The 22135-nt window shown below is 35.6% G+C and overlaps 1 protein-coding gene across 2 annotated transcripts in view; it reads left to right on the forward strand.

Annotated features, from left to right (window-relative positions):
* Positions 1–22135, forward strand: part of DOK6 (docking protein 6) — a 419379-nt gene that overhangs the window by 123418 nt on the left and 273826 nt on the right. For both annotated transcript variants that reach the window (XM_082641623.1, XM_082641622.1), the window contains exon 2: positions 20764–20871. In XM_082641623.1, the coding sequence (XP_082497749.1) occupies positions 20764–20871 (108 nt within the window). The remainder of the gene's footprint in view (positions 1–20763; positions 20872–22135) is intronic.

Genomic DNA, 22135 nt, shown 5'->3' on the forward strand with positions numbered 1-22135 from the left:
AGAAAGAAGTATTTAAATCCTATTCAAGTAATCACAGATAAAATGATTCCTAAGATGATTTCACTTTGATTTTGTAAAAACCTTGCTTCCTGCCTCTGATATTGCCTGGTTAACTCAGTCTCACTCTAATCAGCTTTCCTTCATTCAGCTTTCCTTCTCAGGCTGTGTCAGATGCTCCTCTTTGTCTCAGGGTACTGAGAGTACCACTATTGAGGTGCTTTCTTCAGTGATTTGAAATTAGTTTTTGCATGCTGGTCTGCCCCACCAGCCTGCAAGTTCCTTCAAGCCAGGGTCCATCCATTATCATATTGCCAGGTGCCTAGCACAGTGGTGTATATTAAGTGGTCTGTGAATATTTATTGAGGTGATCGAATTGCATTTGGGGATCTGTACACTCAGCTAATTATTGAGCACTTGCTATGACTAAGACATGCTGATAAGAGTTGGAGTCTTCCTTTATGTCTAGAAGAGTGTGGTAGTTTTATACAAATATGCAAACTTCTACTTCTGTTCTGATTTTATGCTTTTGAACCTCTGGCAAATACATTTCAAAGACATCATCAGTAGTTACCTGGCCAAGATGCCGATAAAATTGCTTTTGCAGAGGGAATTCTTTCTGCTTTTATATGATTTTTACAACAATATGTCTTAAAAGTGCATTGACAGTATAGTTCAGAGTGTCCAAGATGTATCAGAGATAGAGCGTCTAATAAAAATAAGCTCCCTAGAAAGCTTTTTGTATTGTTATTTTTCTAGAGGAATGAGTGAAAGATGTTTTATAAGGACTTGTATCCAAGCAGAAATTTTAAAATAAACCTGCTATGTTCAATTTGATGTTTTACTATTGTAACATATGACAAACACTGTGAAGTTACAGGGCTATCGTTATTTTTATTGAAAAACTAGGTAAATAGGCTCTTTTCCCATGTATCTTGATGATTGGAAAAATGCATTTTGAGGATAGAAATGTTACTTTGATGTATGAGAACCTACATGGAAGATATATATGAAAAGAGTGAGGAGAAGAGACCGCTGTGGACCTGGTGTCCCGTTTTTAGTGTCATTTCTTTCAAGCAGGCTACACATTGCCTTTTATTTTCCCCAATAAGAATAGTTAAAATAGCCACCTTAGATGATTTGTTTTTTACTGTACCATCCCTTATATTCCTACTCTCTTAATTACTGGGTAATAACTCTTTAGTTATTCCTGTTACCTTTCTGATTGTCTTCCTGGGAATCCCTTTCCTCTATTTCCCTTTAAATGTCCATCTTCCCCTGCTTCCTTCTTCCCCTACCCTCTCTCTTCCCTCCCCCATGCAAAATGCTCTCCTTGGTCCTCCAAGGCTGGTAGACAGTTTTTCTGAGCCTCAGTTGCTTCATCTGTAAAATGGAAATAATAGGGATAGTTACCACACAGTTTTGGTGTGAGGGTTGAGTGTGAGAGAGTGCTTGGCATAACAAAATTGTTTACTGAATGTCAGCTATTGTAGAAGTAAAGCCAATTAAGGGATCTCCCTGACTCAGGCTTTTTCCATGTAAATTTTCTTTTAAAAGCCAAATATCTCTGTGAAACTTTAAACACTTGTTGATCATATTTTAATATTCCTTACCAGGTAGGTAAGGAATATAACTGGTGCATAATTCATGAATTGAGAAGTTTCTCTTCTACCCTCATCTTGGTAAACCCTACCCCTCACTTCTGTGGTGGAAACCAATTTTTAAAGTTCTTTTTTGTGGTTCTAGTGTTTCTTTATCGAGATCCAAGAAATTATGGCTATATATTTTTAAATTTCTTTCTCATACAAAAGGCATATGTGTGTGAAAAAAAAAGAAGTTTTTTTTTCCTACACATAAACATAACCTGGAGATATTTTCGATCCATACATAGAAAGCTTTCTTATTCCATTGTGTAGATGTGCCATATTTACTTGACAAGTTCCTTATCAGCAGGTATTAGGGTTATTTTGCTATTATCAACGATCCTGCAGTATATAATTTATCCACATAACATTGTTATGAATGCAGATGAACTGATGATGTAAAATTAAAATGAGGGACTGCTGTGTCAAAGTCATGTATACAAATTTTATACTTTTTTTTTCAAATTTAAAATGTTTGTTATCCTTTCTTCATTGATTCGAGATGACACCTTTATTGTCACATGGTCTTTGCAGAATTTCTATTCTTTTCTATTGGTCTGATTGCTCAGGTGCCATTACCACACTGTTATAATTATTGGGGTGTTATAGTATGTTTTAATACATGTTAGGTCTCCCCAACTATTGTTCTTATTTTTCTGAGGGTTTTTTTTTTTGCTATTTCCTATTTTACCATAAGTTAGTGTGTCTAGTTATGAAAGAGTAATTTAAGGTTTATTACATTAAACATATGAACTAATAGAGGTGAATTTATTTTCTATGACAATCACAGGGCATCTTTGCATTAAATCGTATTTGATGTCCTCCAGAAATGGTTTCTAATGTTCATTTTTGAGGTCTTAACATTTCTTTTGAGTGTATTTCTAGATTTTTTTAACATTTATGTGACCACCATAAATGGAGTTTTCCATCATACTTTCTAAATGATTATTGTTTGTTATATTTAAGATTTTTGACTTCTGATGATTTTATAAACTTTTACTGTAGTGAAATGAATTCCCTTATGCTCTGTAATAGATCTCAGCAGATTCTACTGAGTTTCCCAATATATAGTTATTTCATCTACAAGTTGTTTTAGCTGTTACTTTCTAATATTCCTATCTCTAATTTCTTTCTTTTTTGTAATTGCACTGGATAATATTTCTGCTACCTTGTAAATCTTAGTGTTGCTAAAGGGTATCTTTGTTGTAATCCTGATTGGCAGAAATGATCTAATGATGTGTTTTTCCTTTAAGTATAATGCTGGTTCCTGGGCTCATTTGAGTGATGGGGGGAAAGGGGAGAGGAGTGTATATTTTATCCTTTAGTGCACATATATCATTGCCCTTTTCTTAACTCACCTGATATTATGTTTATTTGTGAGTCTGTTACCCCAAACTTTTAAGATGAGTTTTACTCTTTCATATAGTAAGCATAATGTTTACACATTGTCAGCATTCATTCATTTTGCAATTTGAATTATAATGAAGCCTCTAAAATTGTATCCTACTGTAATTTGCTGTCATGCTCTGGAATAATTCCTAAGTAGATATATTGACTTGCATGTGATGTAGGAATTGATGCCCTTCATAATGACTGAATATATAAGACTTGTGTCAAGGAGGTGGCAATGGGTGAGACCTGTGAGTAAATAATATATCAATATATTATCCACAGGACTGAAAATATTAAGTTACATTCAAAAATTAAATAACAACCACTTCCAATCATTTATGAAAGACGTTTTATTGGGAATAAGTATTAAACTGTTATTGAAGCTTATGGTTGCACTTAAGTTTGTAATGATTATACTGGTTCTTTATAAATCTAAGGTGAGTTTATGCTTTCTACCAGTATATATTGAGCCCTTATAAGAATATATTATGCAAGAAGCTGTTTAATATACAAAGTTGTACTTTCAACAAGCATGGGCTCTAATGAGAGAAATGAAATTTATACTGAGTCACAAAACAAGGAAGGCTATAATAACTCTCCCATTTGTGGAGACCATAGGAAAGTGGAGACTGGAGGTATTATTGTGAGCAGGCAAGCTCAATCCGCCCAAAGTTTCCTTCTTTGAAACCTAAGTATCACATTGATAGGAAAAGTTAATCAGGTTGACCAGATGTCAGGACATCTGGAAGCACAAAGAAAGTATTGAATGTATCGCATGGTGATTATAATTAACAATACTGTATTGTACTCTTGAAATTTGCTATATGAGGTAACAGATATATTAATTAGCTGGATTGTAGTGATCATTTCACAGTGGTCCATAAGAAAACATTAGCATAATTATTTCAATGGTGGTGTACAGAATAGTTTAGAGAGAAAGCAGAGGTAGGAGGCCAACTTAGCAAACCATAGCAATACTTTAGAATTGTGCCAAACTTTGAGTAAGTTACTTAACTTTTATGCCTGAGTGTCCCATATTGTAAACAATGATAATTATATTGCCCACCTTATTGGATTTTGGTGTGGTTTCAACTATGTTAATATTTATAAATTCCTCATTACATTGGGGAACATAATAAGAACTTAAGATGCTAGTTATTAGTATTGAAAGTCAAGATTGCTACTGTTACCTGATTGAAGCAATGCCCAAAATGTTGAATGAAGAGAAAAAAGTCAGGTTAAACCACAAAATTAAAATAATACTAAAACAAATATAGAGCATCCAAATCTAATTATGTAGCTGTAAATAGAAAGCCAGTACATTTTTGAAACAGCAGCCAAAATTAAATTAGGGAAAATGAGAGAAATAAAAATGTAAAGTAGATAAGAAACACTATGTACTTTTTACTAAGAAATTAATTTTCTGAGTAAAACCTCTCACTTAAGGTGTTTCATTTCAAAATGAGCTTTTTTTTTTTAAACGTCTTTATTGGAGTATAATTGCTTTACAATGGTGCGTTAGTTTCTGCTTTATAAAAAAGCAAATCAGCTATACATATACATATATCCCCATATCTCCTCCCTCTTGCGTCTCCCTATACATTTGAAATCAATCACCCTTTAAACTATTTCTTCCCTGGGCTTTCGAACTCCTGAAGCTTTCATGTCTTTTTTATGCTCTGAGGAGAGAAGCTTCTGTTCAGGTACTGAGCGTGGATTAGCGCCTAAGCCTTCAAGGAGCCCATACTCTCAAATACCATTTAGTTTAGATCTTGACATTTTCTTTTATTCTCGATCTTTTTAAAAATCACTCATTACTGCACAAGATTTGTATCCTTAAAATGAAAGGATACAAAGCGTGTCCAAAGGGTATTTTCAAAACAGTCTGTTTGGGGGGCAAACATTTATTTATAACTAAGCACTTGGATTGAGTTCTTCATTGGTTTAATCACAGACAAGCCTCATGTTGCCCGTAGGTTCTCTAGGTTTTAGAGGAAAGGAAGTAAATTTCAGATCCTTCTTCTTTTCATTCTTCTTTTCAGTTATCTTTTTTTGGTCCTTCTCATCACTTGAGTTTTTAGACATGAAATGTTGCAAATGTGCTGAAATTTTCAGTGTATCAGAATAAACGGGTAATTCTCCTTCACTGGCTGGTTTCCATCCCTTGATAGCAAGGACTGTCTTCTAGATATTTAGGATACATTTCTCTGTGATTTAGGTGAATAGAGAACAAATGGTAAGGGATGGGTTTGAGGAAAGAAAGAGGCAGAGGTATTTCCCACACATGATTGACTTCAAAAAATAGAAATAGATAAAAGACAAAAATTGACCAAAGTAGACCAAAAAAAAAAAAAAAAACCTAGACAAAATTTCTTTGTTTTTAGCATCCTTTTTTTCCTAGGCCCAGGCTTTCATTCTTGGAGCAAGCCAAACTTTCTTCTTATCTTGATGTAAGTTTTCCCAGCTTTAAATTCAACACATTAATATCTTGCTCATTTAAGACTGAGAGGACATAGTGCATGAGGAGGTAATGTAATAATAAATACAAGCTCTGAAGTTAGATTATCAGGGCTTGATTCCTATATCTCAGTGACTATCTTTAAAAAAAAAATTTTTCTGTGCCTCAATTTTGTCCTATGTAACATACAGTAATAATGAAGCCTAATAGTTGTTTTGTGAATGAAATGTGTTAATACATTTCAGATATTTAGATCAACATGTGACCAAGAGTATGTGCCCATGTTGGAAATTATAAAGGATTATATACCTATAAGGTATTGATTGATTCATCCAACAGTTTTTAAGTATTCACTTTGCAATGAGTGAGTTTAGGGATGGAGAAGGAAAACAATAACGTGTAAGGCATGGCTGCTTCTCTGAAGGAGACTATAATCCAATGAGGGAGATTAACTGTCAAAAGACAGCAAAGAACAAATGATAAAGGAAAATGGTAAAGAGTTGCTTGTTTTGACTGGTTTGATCTAGGAAGACTCCATGAGAGAAATTAAGACTTAAGTCTGGGTTCAAAGGGTAGCTAGGATTCTAAAGAATGTGAATTGAAAAATAGGGGAATTTCAGGTAAAGAATATGATGCAAAAAAGAAATGAAAGCAGTGCAATTCAAGGAGAAAATTTAATGGGAGAAGTGACAAATATTTCCCAAGACTTTGGGATTTGTTCATGAGGGTTCTTGAATAGCAAGCTTCAGAATTTGAAATTTCTTTTATAAGCAGTGGGTGATAGTGATGCATTGGAAAGTTTTTTGTTGTTCTTTTTTTCATTTGTTTTTTGGTCTGAAGATATATGTGGCCAGAGCTGTGATTTAAGACATTTAATATGGTAATAGCTAATAAGTTGGGTTGGAGTAAAACAAATGTGAAAGCAGGAGATCAGCTGGGAGGTTACTAGAACAGTGTTTCTTAAAGTGGGATTCCGCTAGATGTTAGTAATGAAAAGAAAGAGAGGGATGTTATACATGGGTGATTAAATGTATTTGTCAACTAAATGAATACTTTCATGGAGTGGAATGAAAAAAGTTTTCAAAGGCTACTGAGCAAAAAAAAAAAGTGAGACAGTCTAAGAAATTTTATAAATCCATCACAAAGTAGGAAAACAGTAAAATATGTGCATTAAAAAGAATAAAACAAATATGAGGTGGTGAAAAGTTCAAATATATCAGTAACCACATAAATGTAAATAGATTATGCATTTCTCTTAATAAACAGAAGTCATAAATATATAAGCAAAACTGACTAACTATGTTAAAGTGAAAAACTTCTGCATCAAAAGTTAAATTATAAAAAAGTGAAAGTCAAACTACAAAATAGGGGAAGGTATTTCCAATACATTTACCTGATAAAGGATTTAAAAGTAAAATATATTTAAATTTTTCTGCAAATCAACAGCAAAAAGGACAAAAAACAAATATAGTCTATCAACATGGATAAAGCTCTAATATATAATTGGAAGTGAAAATTCCGTTTTATATTGTTTCGTACATGAAGTTTTATACTATTTGTGCAAAATTTGTAATATAAAAACAGTAATAAATATTGCTTATAAAGGTATAAAGATATAGTAGATATATTAAAGTCTTCGATTGGAAGGATGTACGTTAACTTTAAGGTAATATGTCATATGCAGTACATATATGAAAAAGAATTTAATGATTAGTAACTACTGACCCTACAAGTTCTGGAATTTCTCAAAGATCATTACAAAACTTCACGTATAATTGACGTTTTCATAATTCTTTAAGTTCATTACCAAATCTGGCAGCCATTTGTGGCTAATTGAAATGAAACCAGTAACATCAGTTATAATCACATTTATTACCAGAAAACTCATGTCTGTTGTCAGTTGAAACCTTAGTATATAAGTCCCTCATTTGAAACCAACGTCTGGATATTATCATTACTTTTTTTTTTTTTTTTTTTTTTTTTTTTTTCCTTTTTGCTGTATGCGGGCCTCTCACTGTTGTGGCCTCTCCCGTTGCGGAGCACAGGCTCCGGATGCGCAGGCCCAGCGGCCATGGCTCACGGGCCCAGCCGCTCCGCGGCATATGGGATCCTCCCAGACCGGGGCACGAACCCGTATCCCCTGCATCGGCAGGCGGACTCTCAACCACTGCGCCACCAGGGAGGCCCTATCATTACTTTTAAAGAACAGTGGATTACGAGAGGCATGGAATAATTCTATTTTAGGCTTAAACATTTTACTCAGGACAATTCAACAAGTATGTAAACTTAGGTCAAGTTGATATACTAATTTGAAACAGAAGTTGGAAATGTGTTTTCTGATTCAATATTTTAAATATACTGTACTTATTAGTTTCAAAGAGGCACTAGGTATTCACAAAAGCACTAGGTGTTGAATCAACATTGGATGAGTCTGAAAATTTATATCTGGAAACTGAAGTAAAATAATGGTTTCACAAAGAGGACATAGTTTAATGGTAAGAAGTTATCCTGAGGTAGTCTGGAAAGCAACATTTTACAGAAAGACTGCAGTTTATAAATTTGTCAAGAGCAGTTTTGGTAATGCAATTGTTTAAATATCATATTAAACTCAATATATCTCAACTAAACTCATTTAGTTTAGTTTATATATCTACATCTTACTAAACTCATTTCTTAGGTTTTCTGACAATTGCATAAATGCCATCATTCACTTGGTTATCTAGGTATAAAAACTTAGATATATCTTTAATTCTTCACTTGTATTAAGTTTATTGTGAAGTTCAAATTTTTCCTGTAATGTTTTTCACCTTGGGTTCATCTTCTCTTTCTCTGCTGCCCTCAACATAGGCTGAGTTGTAATCTCCTTCTCTGGTATGAATGTACTAATCACCTAATGAAATTTTTCTTTTGTCATAGTTATAGTAACCCTACTACTGATCTAATATTTTAAAAATATTATTCCCATAATGTCATTCCTTTAATAAAACTGATCATTGACTCCATTTTCTGCTACATCAAATGAAAACTGTCTTTGATTTTTAAGGGTTTCTACCATTTGTGTTTTTATTCTTTATTTCTTTCCTAGGTGTGTGTGTGTGTGTGTGTGTTCCTCAATTCTCCCCATCCTTTTTTTTAACATCTTTATTGGAGTATAATTGCTTTACAATGGTGTGTTAGTTTCTGCTTTATAACAAAGTGAATCAGCTATACATATACATATATCCCCATGTCTCCTCCCTCTTGCGTCTCCCTCCCACCCTCCCTAGCCCACCCCTCTAGGTGGTCACAAAGCACCGAGCTGATCTCCCTGTGCTATGCGGCTGCTCCCCATTCTTATATATCACAGAAGCATCTCACTTCTGGATTTTGCCCACAGATTTTTGGATGGTGCAGGTAAAGGCAAAAATTAATGAAGACACCAAGATTTGAAGCGTATGTGACTAAAAAGAGGAAATAAAAATCCTGGAAGGAGAAGTGAACCGAAGAGGAAATATTTTGATTTGGACATTTGACTTTCACTTACTGAACCCTATAGTAACTGGGTCCATAAAATAGAAACATGCTGGTTGTACCTGGGAATAGAGTTTTCAGTGATTATTGAGTTATGCCTCTACAACTGACTGATGAAAATAAAATATTGTCAGTTTCAAAAGCATAAGTTGATATAGAGCCAAAGAATACTCCGATTTTAGAGAAAGTAAAACCCAGAAGACATGGTTCTTTCCTGGAGATTTTGAGCAAAGAGAAAGGATATTTTGTTCTGTGTCATGTCAGTGTTGGGCTCTTTGAAAGCAAGGAGCAGGAAGAGAGTAATTGTAAGACTCCCTCCAGTGCTGTGATTGTCTCTAAAGATTGCCACCTGCTTGGGTTACTGCTCTGCAGGTCTGCTCTACACCTGGTTTTCATTCTCATGATAATGATGACAATTTCACACTCTCAACCTAAAACTTGCTGCTGCTGTGAAGTGTTTCATTTCTGTCTGTGACTCTAAACCATGTCTGTATTCTTTCCCAGTGTTTCATTGATGGCCTGGTAGACAAATGCATTAGAGAGAACTATATATATTCAGGTGAAAAACAAAAAACACTTGGCCTCCTCAAAAATTGGCAATGGTGAGATTTGGGGAATCATTGTTTGCCTTTTGTAAATTTCCAATTGTTTTTCTGGGTTATTAAGATAAAGAGAAAGCAAGATAATAGAAACAGAAAAGATGAACACATTTATTTTGGTCTTTCCAACCATGAAACGAGAAAAATGAGATATACATATTGTGCTTTAAGCATTTTTTCAATGTTAATGGATACCAATATTTATATTTTGCATTAAACAGTAGTGAATGATGCAAAGCTCTTGAGTTAACAAAATTGGTGAGAACTTTCTTTTTTTAAATTGAAAAATTATGGTCCGAGGAGGAGGGAAAGAAGTTTTTAATTTTTTGGTTCTGTGCTTTATATTTAAATAGGTGAGCGTTTATACAGAGATAGATGCATATTTATGTATATTATTTATATATGTATATAAACTGAAATTTAAAAGTCAGATATAAGGACAAATGCATATATATATATATAAATATAAATGGATAGCCATATACACATAAAATGATAGCCTGCCTTTACTCCGTTTCATCCTTAATGACCTCTGCTTTTTCAGTCACAGATTATATAACCTAAAACAGAAATGGCCAGAAGTATTTTTAAAACACTGAAGTAAAAACAATCCTTGAATTAGTGATAAGATTTCTTATATTTTTTGAGATACTAGTTAGTTTTTTGCTAAATTAAGTTACAGATAAAAATGAATGTATTTAGACTTGTGGATATTTAAGAAAATATATTTACATCCTCCATCCCCAGAAATATACTCTCTGCCTGTTTACAATGAGGGCTGCTTGGTGCCCCTTATAGCACCTTTAAAGTTGCCTCTGGCTCATCTCTTTTCATTGCTCTTGTATTCTTAAGTATTTCTAATCAATTCACAGGTGGAGAAAAACCCTTTGCGTTTTACATTTATCAGAGAGCCACTGCATTTATGTCAGGGAACTCAGCAGGCTGCGAACTATATCCAGACTTGCAGGTGTGTACAAAGGAGGACCCGTAGTGCATATATTTGATTATAGCAGTCTACTCTCTGGGCATACAGAAGCCACAGGACTGTAGACATTGCAATTGATAGCTGCAAGTCTTACAGTTTAGAGATGACATGTGCCTTGAAAAATCTAAGCATTTAAAAGAAATCAACCTGAAATACCCAATATTCCTGACCTTATACCACTATATAAACTATCAGTTTACTTAAGGACATCTACCATAACTTAGAGAAAGAGTTGATGAATCTGGTTGAAATCTTAAAGCCAAGATCCTTCCTGACCTGGCTCTCCCATATCTTTCTTCTGTTATCTCTTACCACCCTTACTGCGGTTCACTGCCCTCCACACTGGCCTCCTTGCAGTTCTTGGAATAATAGTTCAGGCAGGCTTCCTCAACAGGGCATTTGCTCTTGCAATTTTGTCTTACTGAAGCACTCTTTCCCCAGATGTCTGTACCACTCATTCTCTCACTTCCTCTAATACTGAAATGTAGGCTCCTGGGTGAGCCTTCCCTCACCATGCCTCCATAGCACTGAACACCACTGAAAAAAATACTATTTACAAATACACTTATTTATTTGCCATCATCTGTCTACCCAATTGAAATGGATGTTCCAAGGGGCAGGAACTTTATTTCCACAAGGACAGAAAGTTTGTGTGTTTTTTGTTGTTATTATAATTTTTATCTGCATTTTTTTACTACTGTATCCACAGAACAAAGAGCTCTCAAATATTTTTTGAACAAATGGAATAGATAAGAGTGATTCTGGTATCAGTATATATTTGGCAGCAATTAAATATAAGCCAGTGTTGAAAGTTCATATCTCTATTGAAAAAGATAGCTAAAGCTAAATTCATCAGTGCATTAAGCTTAATCCTGTGTATTAACCACTTTTTACAGAAACACAGAGTGTCTTTCAATAGTACCATACACAATTTGTGAGAGGAGAAAGACTCAGGACGAAGTAATTGAATTTACTCATAGCATAAGCCTGCAATAACCATTCCTGAATGGTCTTTGCTTATGTGTTTATTTATTTGTTGTCTTGATATGTTCATCTTATATACAGTTATAAATAATTGAATCCTATATCCCAAGTTATTATTTATACAGTATCTTGCTTTCAGAAGGAAACACAGGGACTTCCCTGGTGGTCCAGTGGTTAAGACTTCACCTTCCAATGCAGGGGGTGCGGGTTTGATCCTTGGTCGGGGAGCTAAGATCCCACATGCCTCACGGCCAAAATCCCAAAACATAAAACAGAAGCAATATTGTAACAAATTCAATAAAGACTTTAAAAATGGTCCACATTAAAAAAAAATCTTAAAAAAAGAAGGGAACACAAACATAAGATGCTCCAGATATGCCACTGTCTTCTATCTTTTCAAAAATCTCTAGAAACGAAGTTTCTGTGACTCCTTTTAGTGCAGTGGATCCTCAGGTTTGACAACTCCTATAATTAAAAATTATCCCAAGTTTTTAACCAAAATCCTACATGAACAATGTTCATTAGGTCAACATCTTATGATGGAACAGGCCCATTAAATCCGACTTTTGGTTAAGTTAAATCTTGGGAATGGATAAATAACGTCATTATGGCTATGAACTAAAGCAAAGAAATCAAACCATCTACATCACAGTGAGTCTTAAATGGAAAAAGGATGCCCCTTGTGTAAAATCTCCTTGGAAAGGAGAAAACACTGAAGAAAAGGGACTACTATGAGGTAAAAGGTTTTCATCAGATGGAAGGGAATCAAGAGGGTATTTAACTATGGTGATCGGTCTGGCTGGCTAATGCAGTGTAAAACTGAGGTGTGGAGCAGCTGTGTATCCTGGGGATTTCTGTAGTCCTGGCAACAACGTGGAATTTTCTCGAAGGAAAATCTGAAGGGTAACCAGGAGCCTGTTTGGTGAGACAACTGGCATGTTTAGGAAATAACTTGGAGTGAGAAGGTGAAATCAGTTACGTCCTCAGGAGAGAGTGAAGCAGCATCTTGGACAGTGATGGGACAGGCAGGCGTGTCATCCGAGAAGGGACAGGACTCGGGAGAAAGTGAGCCTTCCTGCAACCTGTAAGTTCCGTTGCTAACCAGCTAAATGGTCCCTGCATCTTCAGATGCCCTTGAAGAGCCAAGCAGTGTCTGAAGAGACTGCACCCTCTCCTCCCACACACTGCTAAAGAAGGGCACTGATATATGTCCTGTCTCTTGGAACAAAAGTAAAAATACCGAATTTAAATTAAATTAGTAAAAATACCTAATTAAAAATACCTAATTTAATTGGTGTGATTCTCTTTCAGACACTCGAAAAATGTGTATCTTTCATTTATAAGCAAAATAAAACCTATTCCTTTATTTTTTCTTCTCAGAGTGATTTCCTGGTCTTGAGCAGTCATTTTTGCTGCTCATCTCCAGAATTCTCCAACATACTCATATAAGGCATCAGTTCCAGGGCCTAAAGCAGACTAACACTATTAAAATCCCACTTGATAAAGAGTAACAGGGAGGTGATTTCCTCGTGCTCCTATGAACTACATGCTTCTGGTACGAAGGTTGCTTTCAGACTGCTGACTCATGCTGAATTTGACTTCACATTGACAGAGAAAGACACTTCCAAATTCTCTGTACCAGGTCCCTTTTTACTACCATCACAAAGCAAACTATTTTGAAAAAAAAAAAAAAAAAAAAAGCAAGGCGGAAAAAAAAACCCTCTGCATTTATTAGCATTTATTAAATATGTTAAAAAATTCAACTAGACATCAAAATATAACTAGTCCACAGTCATGATAATTCATACTATTTTTCCCAATAATTTTGTTTTAATAACTGTATTATGAGATTTCATTAGACTTTTGACATATCAAAAATAATTTAATTGAAACAGAAATTGAGGAACTTTGTGCAAAATACCTGGCCAGTAGTCTTCAAAACTGTCAAGGTCATGAAAAGCAAAAAAGGCTGAGAAACTGTCAAAGATCAGTGGAGATAAGGAGACAGGACCACTGAATGCAGTGTAGTGACCTGAATTGGATCCCAAAACAGAAGAGGACATTGGTGGGAAAAACTGGTGATTTCTGAATAGAATCTGTAGTTTAGATAATAGTATTTTACTAATGTTAAGTCTTAGTTTTGAAAAATGTGTCATGGTTATTTAGGGTGTTAATATTAGGAGAAGCTGGGTAAAATCTTTTTGGGAAATCTCTGCACCATTTTCCCCAGTGTTTTATAAATCTAAAATTATCCCAGAACAAGAAAATAATAACTTAAGGCCTTGGCTTGGTAAACAGTCTGTTACATCAGGTCTTTAACAATCAGTTTTATCTATATGTGGTTGCCTCTGTTAAAGTAATAGCAAAGAGATAAGATGCTATCATAAATACCAAGTCTATTTTTCCTTATTAGCCGTTATCAGGTTTATTCTATAGCAATATCAAGTGCGTAAATGGAAACACTTTTGCTTTCTGACTCATGTTTATCTAACTATTCAGTAAAAATTAATGTTGTCACACAAGCTGAGACATTGCAGTCAGGGAGTATGTTTGTGTATTTCCATGAATATTACAAGGCTTCATTGAATATCACCATGGTTCCTGAGCAATAATGTGCACAGGGTACAGGGGAAAGCATTCTTCTCTAGGAAAGAACAGAAACTATACTACCAGGATTTTGGGTCTCAAATCCATTCAAAGAGGGTCTTCCTACCTCAACTAGAATTCCAAATCCACTAATAAATAATCAGGAGATAAATATTAATAATCTATATACTTTGCAAAGGATATGTTTATTTATCTGCCTTGGATCTCTCACATTTCTACTCAGATTCATGTAACTGTTTTTCACTTCCACAATATTACTGTTAATACTACTACTCTGCTAATAAAAACAAAATCTAAAAAAGTATCTCTCTTAGCGTGGGCTGCCATAACGCAATGCCATAGGCTGAGTGGCTTGAAAAACAGACATTTATTTTCTCACAGTTCTGGGGGTTAGAAGTCCAAGATCAAGGGCCAGCATGGTCAGGTTCTGGCGAGAACCCTCTTCCCAGCTTGCAGATGACCGGCATCTCACTGCATGTCCACATGACCTCTTTTTCTGTGAGAGCATGGAGAGAGGGCAGGCTCTCTGGTGTCTTTTCTTATAAGAACACTAATTCCATCCTGAGGGCCCAACCCTCATGACTTCATCTAACCCTAATTACCTCCCAAAGCCCCATCTCCAAATACCATCACATTGGGGGTGAGGAATCCAACGAACCATATGCTGATACCATATTATTATCAATATTTATGCTACCTTTTTTAGGTTGTTTTACCTTGAGGGTAGAGATCAGTAAGGGGTCAAAAAATAAATAAATAACTAGAACACAGTGTGTGGAGAGAACACTAGGAGATCTGAAGGAGTAGTCTTAACTCCTTATGTCCAGGGCTGTGGTTAGAAATCTTGTGACAGAGGAGATGGGTCTCCACCTGGGTAGAGAAAGAGAGGTATATCCACATGTGCTGAAAGCCCAGGGCTGTCCTTCATGTGCTTTTTGAAGCTACCAGTATGGATCTAGGAAAGGTAGCAAGAGTAATATGAAATTGTGTGTTTGTAGTGTTATTCTGTTTATTCTGCTTTTACGATGAGAGGTCTTCCTGTGATTGTTCTGAGTGCCTTTGAATAGGAGAAATGCTGTCTTCTAGTGAATAATAGACAGTGCACACTCCAGAGGAATTATAGTATCTGACCTATATTAGTTAAAAAAAAGTATAAATAAACTTTGCAGTATAAATAAAGAAATAGAACAGAACAGAGGCCTTCAAGATAGCAGAGGAGTAAGACGTGGAGATCACCTTCCTCCCCACAAATGTATCAGAAATACATCTACATGTGGAACAACTCCTACAGAACACCTACTGAATGCCGGCAGACAACCTCAGACTTCCCAAAAGAGCAAAGAACAGATGCCCTCAGTGACCTACATGCAGAGGCGGGGCTAAATCCAAAGCTGAACCCTAGGAGCTGTGCGAACAAAGAAGAGAAAGGGACATCTCTCCCAGCAACCTGAGGAGCAGCGGATTAAATCTCCACAATCAACTTGATTTACCCTACATCTGTGGAATATGTGAATAGACAGCGAATCATCCCAAAATTGAGGCAGTGGACTTTGTGTGATTTTGTCTGTATAGCTTTGCTTTTACCATTTCTCCTGGGGTTCTGTCTGTCCTTTTTTATTTTTATTTTTTAGGGTAGTTTTTAGTGCTTGTTATCATTGGTGGATTTGTTTTTTGGATTGGTTGCTCTCTTCTTTCTTTCTCTTTTTTATTTGTAATTTTTTTATTTTCAATATTTTTTTTTTTACTTTTTATTTTAATAACTTTAATTTATTTTACTTTTTTCTTTCTTTCTTTTTTTCTCCCTTTTCTTCTGAGCCGTGTGGATGACAGGGCCTTAGTGCTCCATCCGGGTGTCAGGCCAGTGCCTCTGAGGTGGGAGAGTGGAGTTCAGGACATTGGTCCACCAGAGACCTCCCGGCTCCATGTAATATCAAGTGGTGAAAGCTCTCCCAGAGATCTCCATCTCAACTCTAAGAGCCATCTCCACTCAATGACCAGCAAGCTTCAGTGCTGGACACCCCCTGCCAAACAACTAGCAAGACAAGAATATAACCCCACCCAGTAGCAGAGAGGCTGCCTAAAATCATAACAAGGTCACAGACACCCCAAAACACACCACCGGATGTGGTCCTTCCCACCACAAAGACAGGATCCAGCCTCATCCACCAGAACACAGGCACCAGTCCACTCCACCAGGAAGCCTACACAACCCAATGAACCAAACTTAGCCACTGGGGGCAGACACCAAAAACAATGGGAACTACAAACCTGCAGCCTGCAAAAAGGAGACTCCAAACACAGTAAGTTAAGCAAAATGAGAAGACAGAGAAACACAAAGCAGATGAAGGAGCAAGGTAAAAACCCACCAGGCCAAACAAATGAAGAGGAAATAGGCAGTCTACCTGAAAAAGAATTCAGAGTAATGATAGTGAAGCTGATCCAAAATCTTGGAAATAGATTGGAGAAAATACAAGAAACATTTAACAAGGACCTAGAACTAAAGAGCAAACAAACGATGAACAACACAATAAATGAAATTTTAAATTCTCTAGAAGGAATCAATAGCAGAATAACTGAGACAGAAGAATGGATAACTGACCTAGAAGATGAAATAGTGGAAATAACTACCGCAGAGCAGAATATAGAGAAAAGAATGAAAAGAATCGAGGACAGTCTCAGAGACCTCTGGGACAACATTAAATGCACCAACATTCGAAATATAGGGGTCCCAGAAGAGGAAGAGAAAAAGAAAGGGACTGAGAAAATATTTGAAGAGATTATAGTTGATAACTTCCCTAATATGGGAAAGGAAATAGTCAATCAGGTCCAGGAAGTGCAGAAAGTCCCATACAAGATAAATCCAAGGAGAAACACGCCAAGACACATATTAATCAAACTGTCAAAAATTAAATACAAAGAAAAAATATTGAAAGCAGCAAGGGAAAAACAACAAATAACACACAAGGGAATCCCCGTAAGGTAAGCAGCTGATCTTTCAGCAGAAACTCTCTGCAAGCCAGAAGGGAGTGGCAGGACATATTTAAAGTGATGAAAAGGAAAAACCTACAACCAAGATTACTCTACCCAGCAAGGATCTTATTCAGATTCTACAGAGAAATTAAAACCTTTACAGACAATCAAAAGCTAAGAGAATTCAGCACCACCAAACCAGCTTTACAAATGCTAAAGGAAGTTCTCTAGGCAGGAAACAAGAGAAGAAAAAGACGTACAAAAAACAAACCCAAAACATGTAGAAAATGGCAATAGGAACATACATATCGATAATTACCTTAAACATAAATGGATTAAATGCTCCAACCAAAAGACGTAAACTGGCTGAATGGATACAAAAACAAGACCCATATATATGCTGTCTACAAGAGACCCACTTCAGACCTAGGGACACATACAGGCTGAAAGTAAGAGGATGGAAAACAATATTCCACGCAAATGGAAATCAAAAGAAAGCTGGAGTAGCAATTCACATATCAGACAAAATAGACTTTAAAATAAAGATTATTACAAGAGACAAAGAAGGACACTACCTAATGATCAAGGGATCAATCCAAGAAGAAGATACGACAGTTGTAAATATTTATGAACCCAACATAAGAGCACCTCAATACATAAGCCAAATGCTAACAACCATAAAGAGGGAAATTGACAGTAACACAATCATAGTAGGGGACTTTATCACCCCACTTTCACAATGGACATATCCAAAATGAAAAAAAGAAACACAAGCTTTAAATGATACATTAAACAAGATGGACTTAATTGATATTTATAGGACATTCCATCCAAAAATGAATACACTTCCTTCTCAAGTGCTCTCGGAACATTCTCCAGGATAGATCATATCTTGGATCACAAATCAAGCCTTGGTAAATTTAAGAAAACTGAAATCATATCAAGTATCTTTTTCAACCACAATGCTATGAGACCTAGGTATCAATTACAGGAAAAAATCTGTAAAAATTACAAACACATGGAGGCTAAACAATACAGTACTAAATAGCCAAGAGATCACTGAAGAAATCAAAGAGTAAATCAAAAAATACCTAGAAACAAATGACAATGTAAACACGACAACCCAAAACCCAGAGATAAACCCACGCACCTATGGTCAACTAATCTGTGATAAAGAAGGCAAGAATATACAATGGTGAAAATACAGTCTCTTCAATAAGTGGTGCTGGGAAATTTGGACAGCTACATGTAAAAGAATGAAATTGGAATACTCCATAACACCATACACAAAAATAAACTCAAAATGGATTAAAGACCTAAATGTAAGACCAGACACTATAAAACTCTTAGAGGAAAACATAGGCAGAACACTCCATGACATAAATCACAGCAAGATCCTTTTAGAGCCACCACTTAGAGAAATGGAAATTAAAACAAAAATAAACAAATGGGACATAATGAAACTTAAAACCTTTTGCACAGCAAAGGAAACCATAAACAAGACGAAAAGACAACCTTCAGAATGGGAGAACATATTTGCAAATGAAGCAACTGACAAAGGATTAATCTCCAAAATTTACAAGCAGCTCAATATCAAAGAAACAACCCAATCCAAAAATGGGCAGAAGACCTAAATAGACATTTCTCCAAAGAAGATATACAGATTGCCAACAAACACATGAAAGGATGCTCAACATCACTAATCATTAGAGAAATGCAAATCAAAACTACAATGAGGTATCACCTCACAGCAGTCAGAATAGGCATCATCAAAATATCTACAAACAATAAATGCTGGAGGGGGTTTGGAGAAAAGGGAACCCTCTTTCACTGTTGGTGGGACTGTAAATTGATACAGCCACTATGGAGAACGGTATGGAGGTTCCTTAAAAAACTAAAAATAGAAGTACCATACCACCCAGCAATCACACTACTGGGCATATAGCCTGAGAAAACCATAATTCAAAAAGAGTCATGTACCACAATGTTCATTGAAGCTGTATTTACAGTATATAGTTCATGGAAGCAACCTAAGTGTCCATTGACAGATGAATGGATAAAGAAGATGTGGCACATATATACAATGGAATATTACTCAGCCATATAAAGAAATGAAATTGAGTTATTTGTAGTGAGGTGGATGGACCTAGAGACTGTCATACAGAGTGAAGTAAGTCAGAAAGAGAAAAATAAGTACCGTATGCTAACACATATATATGGAATCTAAAGAAATTTAAAAAATGGTCTGAAGGACCTAGGAGCAGGACAGGAATAAAGATACAGATGTAGGGAATGGACTTGACACGGGGAGGGGGAAGTGTAAGCTGGAACAAAGTGAGAGAGTGGCATGGACTTATATTTACTACCAAATATAAAATAGCTAGTGGGAAGCAGCCACTTAGCACAGGGAGATCAGCTCCGTGCTTTGTGACCACCTAGAGGGGTGGGATAGGGAGGGTGGGAGGGAGACCCATGAGGGAGGAGATATGGGGATGTATGTATATGTATAGCTGATTCGCTTTTTTATAAAGCAGAAACTAACACACATTGTACAGCAATTATACTCCAATAAAGATGTCTAAAAATAAATACATTTTAAAAATAAAAAAAAAGAAATAGAACAGCAATACAGTGATCTTAGTTTCTGGCTATAGAGAATGTAAACTCCAGCAAAAATATGAATTTCTATAAAAGTTTGAAATATTAAATTTGCATTTCTAGACCTCTTTAGTTATTGAAAAAAAGTCTCATTTTATTGATTTGACTTAAACATACCTGTGAATGGAGGGTGATAAGGTGGGCATCAGGTGACAGTGTAAGAGCCAACATGAATTAGTCCTGTAAAATCAGGCAGAGTCCAGAAGGAAGGGCCTGTGTTTGTGTAATATATAGCCCTGCTTTTTTTAAAAACAAAGCTGAAGAGATGTGTGTTCAGACAGATGTGTGTTCAAATCCTGACACTTACTCTCTTACTATCTTTATCCTAAAATGAAGACAACCTACCTCATATAGTAGGTATGAGGATTAAATGTGTCTATAAATTTTAAAATGTATTGCACATAATAAGCATTTAGTAAATAGTAGTTGCTATAAAAGCATACAAGGGTGTGACAGATGTATCCATTATAAAAACATATCTGTTTCATTTTCTAAAGTAGTATATGAGCATTTTTTATAATTAACACTGTAAGTTAATTTTTAAATGCAATGTTTTTCCAAAGATAGAATATTGAACATTATGAAAGTGCTTAATCTTAGTAAATTGTTACTTCGTTATCATGGAAAACAGTTTGTCACCAGGATGGTGAGAATAAATATTTTATATGGTGTTGATACCCAGATGATTTAGTTAGATTAAAGAGGATTGAAGCCAGTGCACTGAAAATGTCATAGCATAAAATCTTTCCATATAAAATTTATGTTTATATTTAATATTGTTTTTAAAATTTGCTATAATTTTAAAGAATAACATGCCTCTAACTTCCCAAATTTTTTCTCTCTGTAAGATAAGTGCTTGTAAAACAATTTATTCCCCCTGGATTAGTTGAATAGATAAATCCCTGATGCTGCTAAACTCATGTACAAAAGACATAATGGGATTCCTTTATTTACTTTCAGATTTTCAGACGTTGCTGGTTGGTTTTTAAGAAGGCGTCTAGTAAAGGACCCAGAAGGCTAGAAAAATTTCCAGATGAAAAGGCAGCATATTTCAGAAACTTTCATAAGGTAAGTCACGGTCTTTGGAATCTCTGGGGAATAACTGTACCCTTGGCAACAACTCTGGAGACATTTCTTTTGATAGATGAAATCTGCAGAGGCAGAAATGCATGGCCAGGATAAAATGTCCCTGCACTGATAAAATGCAGAAGTTTTTTTTCTCCTTTATTTTAATCATCTGCTATAAATGCCAGTGGTACCTCTGCAAAATGAAAGAGTCATTTTTATTGCTACTTTGCAAAATGAGATGACTCATAACTCAACCTGATCAGTTCCCAAGGTGCTGAGTAGGCATTTTCCCTCTTTTCAGGTTAATTGTGCATTTTTACTTTGATTTAAACCGTGGGCAATGTTTTGGAGATAAAACTTTGGAGGCTGGTGTTAGCAGTGTTAATGGCTCTTTACAGCTTAACAAGAACGATCATCGTGTATGCTGATGTGTAGACATGTGACATAAATCCTATGAATGAAATATCAATTTCCTAAGAATTAAAAGTATGTAAGAAATTGCCCTAGAATGATGCTAGATATGCTCCTGAAAGTTATCTCTGGTGATAATGTCAAAAAAGGGTTAAGTATTTGATAGTAATGTGGAGGATTCATGATCAGAATGCAGAACTGTGAAACAGCATTGCTTTTTTGATAGAATGCCCACACAAGCTCAGGAAAGACTCTAATTCCTCACTGGTGGTAGCATAGAGTAAGTTACCCTGAATAATGTAATGAGTCTGTGGAATTTATTTTATGTGATGTATAGTGCTTATTTCTTCCCTTATTAAAAATAGAGTGTTTGCCAGGGATGAGGGGGGTGGGAGGGATAAATAGGCATAGGACCGAGGATTTTTAGGACAGTGAAACTACCCTTTATGATACTATAATGGTGGATGTATGTCATTATAAATCTGTCCAAAACCATAGAATGTACAACACCAAGAGGGAACCTTACTGTAAAATATGGACTTTGGGTGATTATGTTGTATCACAGTAGATTCATGAGTTATAACAAATGTACCATCTGGTGGGGATGTTGATAATGGGGGAGGCTATGTATTTGTGAGGGCAGGTTGCGTAAGGAAAAGCTCTGTACTTTCTGCTCAATATTGCTGTGAACATAAAACTGCCCTAAAAAGTAAAGTCTATTAAAAATAGATTATTCAGCAGTAATGTGCTAACCAATCCTATTACACAAATAACTAGCAATCTTTTGTATTAGATTTGGACCTATATCATAAGGCTTAAAATGTGAATTTCTTTAACTCTCTATGAGGTATTC

This window comes from Mesoplodon mirus, assembly GCF_964341445.2.
Source record: "Mesoplodon mirus genome assembly, chromosome: 13".
Taxonomy (NCBI): Eukaryota; Metazoa; Chordata; class Mammalia; order Artiodactyla; family Ziphiidae; genus Mesoplodon; species Mesoplodon mirus.